The sequence below is a fragment of the Cyprinodon tularosa genome, unplaced genomic scaffold (assembly GCF_016077235.1).
Source record: "Cyprinodon tularosa strain WSP-4 unplaced genomic scaffold, ASM1607723v1 ctg70, whole genome shotgun sequence".
Classification (NCBI taxonomy): domain Eukaryota; kingdom Metazoa; phylum Chordata; class Actinopteri; order Cyprinodontiformes; family Cyprinodontidae; genus Cyprinodon; species Cyprinodon tularosa.
Genome location: NW_024039452.1, coordinates 245,683 through 249,290, shown reverse-complemented (window position 1 = coordinate 249,290; position 3,608 = coordinate 245,683). Strand labels below are relative to the sequence as shown.

Here is a 3,608-nt window from a genome sequence, read left to right as displayed (position 1 = left end):
ATGAGTTATGTTACAAAAATGTATAGCTGCTTTTCTTGGGTACTTCAGTAACTTAACCAAATAAAAGCAAATAGGCAAGAGACAAAGACTTTACAATTACAGACAATTACAGTTTCTTGAAATTAGTATTATTTTTTCTACACACAAGCGATCTGCTGAAGCTGCTGTAGCAATTGGAGGTCAATTGAATATAGTTAATAGTAGATTCCCTTGAAGTACTTGTTCCTCTAGTGACAGTATCTACCTCCAGAAATACAATAATAATTGTAAGATTTATGGTATGTTTACAGATCTCTCCTGTCTAAAGTGACCTTTATTTGTTGATTTGTTTTTTTCTCTTAGTCTTTAAAACACCAGAATTTGCAATAACTTCTATACTTATCTACATTTGGGTATTTCTGATAACATAATTTTTAAAAAATTATGATCAATTACTAAGTGCCTCAGTAACAGTTTAACAAATGTTTACTCATTGTTTGTAATAATTTTTGGCCGCCTCCCCCCATCTGAGCCATTCTTTCATATCTAGGTGGTACTTTAGCATCCTGCACTCTGGGTGGCGCTGTGGTGCCAGATTTAAGTCTCTCTTCTCACGTAGCTAACAGGAAGTCTGGCTAGAATTTTCCAGAAAAAAAGGTCTATATTCTTTGCCAGCGGCTGGTCTCTGAAAACGAAGTAAGAATTCTATGTTTGTTATTTATTAATTTGTTTTGCTATTTCCATCATATTTGTGCAAAAATTTCCTCTAACGTCGCCTATAGATGCCCGGCTTGAATCCTGCGTCATTTTGGTTTCATGTGGCTGTAGTGATGAAACCAGGAGGAGCTATTAGCTCGTGCTAGCTTAAAATGTCTCGACGGCCTAAAATTGCACTCAGCTTTCCATTTAACTAGCAGCAAACTCCACATCCCTTAATGCTGCATTTGCTTCGTTAAATAACGTATTTGTTTTAATTTTGTTCTTTGTGAGCAAGTTTCCATCTTTTCGTATTTTTTTCATGTTTATATAGAATGGTGAAGATATTCGTGGGGAACCTGCCGCGAGAGGCTACCGAGGATGAGATCAAAGAGCTCTTCGCCGAATATGGCAAGGTCACCGAGTGCGCGATCATTAAAAACTTCGCCTTTGTTCACATGGAGGACCGTAAGGCCGCCACTAAAGCCATCAGGAGCCTTCATCTGCATAAGCTCCACGGCACGCCGATCAACGTGGAGGCGAGTCATGGGAAGAACCAGGGCCCAGTCAAACTGCATGTAGCCAACGTAGAAAAGGGCTCTGATGACGAGCTCCGTGCTCTGTTCGAAGAGTATGGAACAGTCACAGAGTGCGCTATTGTGAAGAATTTTGCTTTTGTGCACATGCCCAATCATGATGAGGCCATGGATGCCATCAAAGGACTGGATAACTCTGAGTTTCAAGGTAAGAAAAGTAATAATAGAAATGTATGCACTCTTAGACCTCAAACGTTCTCAGTAATATTTTTCTTTGTTTTTTTTAGACAAACGCATCCATGTCCAGGTATCTAAGAGCCGACCCAGAAACGATGAATATGAAGAATACCCACCCCCACCCCCAGAGAGGGGAGGCTATTGGCCCCCACACTACCCAGGAGAGAGGCCTGAGCCTCCCCCACCCAGCTACATGAGGGCCCGCCCTATGCCCCCCGGTTACCCAGCTCCTCCTCTGCCGCCCCCTCCCCCCAGACGGGCTGTTTATCCAGAGCGTCCCTATGAGAGTGAAAGGGAGCGATACAGCATGGTAGATTACTATGAGAAATACAGAGCCCGACCGTACGCCATCTCACCCTATGAAGAGCATCGTGCTGTTGCCCCACCCCCTCCGCCCCCGCCTTCCTCTGTCATTCGAGACCGCCTTCTAAGCTCATCGCTTGATCCGTATGAGCGTCGGCCCCTCCCCCCTCCTCCTCCGCCTCCCCCCTCATCGTACTACGCCCGAGATCGCAGCCCTATAAGGAGGGCACCTGCTGCACCGTTGCCCCCTCCGCCCAGTAACGGCTATGCCTATGAGCGCTCTCCATATACAGTTCCACGTGCAAGGGATCCTTATGCAGACAGGCTGCCTCCGCCACCGCCTCCACGCTACGCTTACTAAGCAATCCGTCAATGATTTGAAGGTGAGGTTAGGACCGAGAAATGGGGAAAATAATTTTTTCGCTCTCCAGATCGTCCCTCTAAAGGCAGAGACCACTTTAGAATATTGTGGTGAAACTTGTAAGTTCGTAACATAAGTGTGAGAGAAACTGACGTTTTTACTAAATTGTGATCTGACGCTGCAGAGAATAAATGTTCTGCCTGGAGGCTGAGCAGGTCTTTAGACAGGACATTGCACAACCAAAGTAATGAAACAACCAGCTGTTTATATTTTCGGAGGCAAATCGTTCATTTGTTTCATTTGCTCTTTTTTCAGGATTCTTGTCCGAGTGCGTCGCTGCTTCCTGATTCACGTGACTTTATCCTCTCCCTGTCTGCGGCTGAGCGCGTTGCGTTCCTCTGCGACGCTCAAAAGGAACTGAATGCTTTACGTCAATGGCTGTTTTTTTGTTTTTGTTTTAAGTGTCTAGAAATTTTTTTTTTCCATCTAGCTGTTTTAGTATTGAATTGTATTGTAGAAATTTTATTGGCAAACATCAGAATGGGGCGTCTTTTTTCTTTATATAAACCATTTCGTTTTATGAAGCGTAATATTGTGTATGACCTTAGAAAGCTAAATAACCTCAGCATTCCTTAAAAGGCGATTTAGTTTACATTGCAGTCTGCACGTTGGATTAATCATGTGAATGTTTCCCATCAAAATCTAAACCTCTGTTGCGTTGCTGTGAAACGTAAATCAATAAACTGTCAGTTGGTTGCACTGGTCATTTACGCAATGAACACTGCGTTTGCCAGGTCTGTAAAATTTTCATTCTTGATAAAACACTTTGATTACTCAATGTAATAACGATGCTCACTGCGCTACAAATCCCATCTCTGTAATCGTTTGTAATTATTAACTGTTTAAATATCTTTTTGTTCCTTTAGCTGAAAAGTAAGAAATCACAACCTTGTAAAAGCGTTACGTTGATTAAAGAACGCCTTTTGTCGGATATTGTGAGATCGTAGTTTTTACTCATCAGCGTAACACCCGACTTGACCCTCTAAGTATGAAAATCAATTAAAAGTCAACTCATTACTACTCTGCTCAAATATGTCATTGCTTTTGTTTCTTGACCTGGTGCAAGGAACATACCCAAAGTTGAAAGCGTCACAGTCTCCAGGTAAGTCAAGGGATTACTGATATTGAAAAATATCATTGTTTAGTCTTATAGGTTGTCAGTTCCAAGCCACAGGTTTGTATTCTTTAAATTATGTAGCTGTATGTCATAAGAGTGACAAGTATTAATGCAAGACTTCACAGATGAATGACAAAAAAAATAGACCTAGACAAATTTCATTTTTAATCCAGGGTGCAATTTATATCAGTATACGGCCAGAGTAAGTTCGTTGCTCTCCTTTATGTATAAGATTTTTTTGTGTGTCAGCAAACCTGATTTCCAGTAGTTGTTAGTTAAAGGTTTTTGTTGAACTTCAATCATTTGAATTAAAGCCAAA

At 41.7% G+C, this 3,608-nt stretch overlaps 1 protein-coding gene across 1 annotated transcript; it reads left to right on the top strand.

Annotated features, from left to right (window-relative positions):
• The first annotated feature begins 530 nt into the window (after positions 1-530).
• Positions 531-3,192, top strand: LOC119772135 (RNA-binding protein 4B-like). Its single transcript, XM_038268438.1, has 4 exons — positions 531-675; positions 1,010-1,419; positions 1,499-2,134; positions 2,428-3,192. The coding sequence occupies exons 2-3, from the start codon at positions 1,011-1,013 to the stop codon at positions 2,110-2,112; spliced, it is 1,023 nt and encodes a 340-aa protein (XP_038124366.1). The 5' UTR covers positions 531-675; position 1,010; the 3' UTR covers positions 2,113-2,134; positions 2,428-3,192.
• Positions 3,193-3,608: the final 416 nt, after the last annotated feature.

Bases quoted from the DNA above. Each gene is read 5' to 3' on its own strand.
- LOC119772135 (XM_038268438.1), top strand. From the start codon at position 1,011: ATGGTGAAGATATTCGTGGGGAACCTGCCGCGAGAGGCTACCGAGGAT. The intron at 1,420-1,498 runs GTAAGAAAAGTA...TGTTTTTTTTAG, and splicing joins GGATAACTCTGAGTTTCAAG to ACAAACGCATCCATGTCCAG.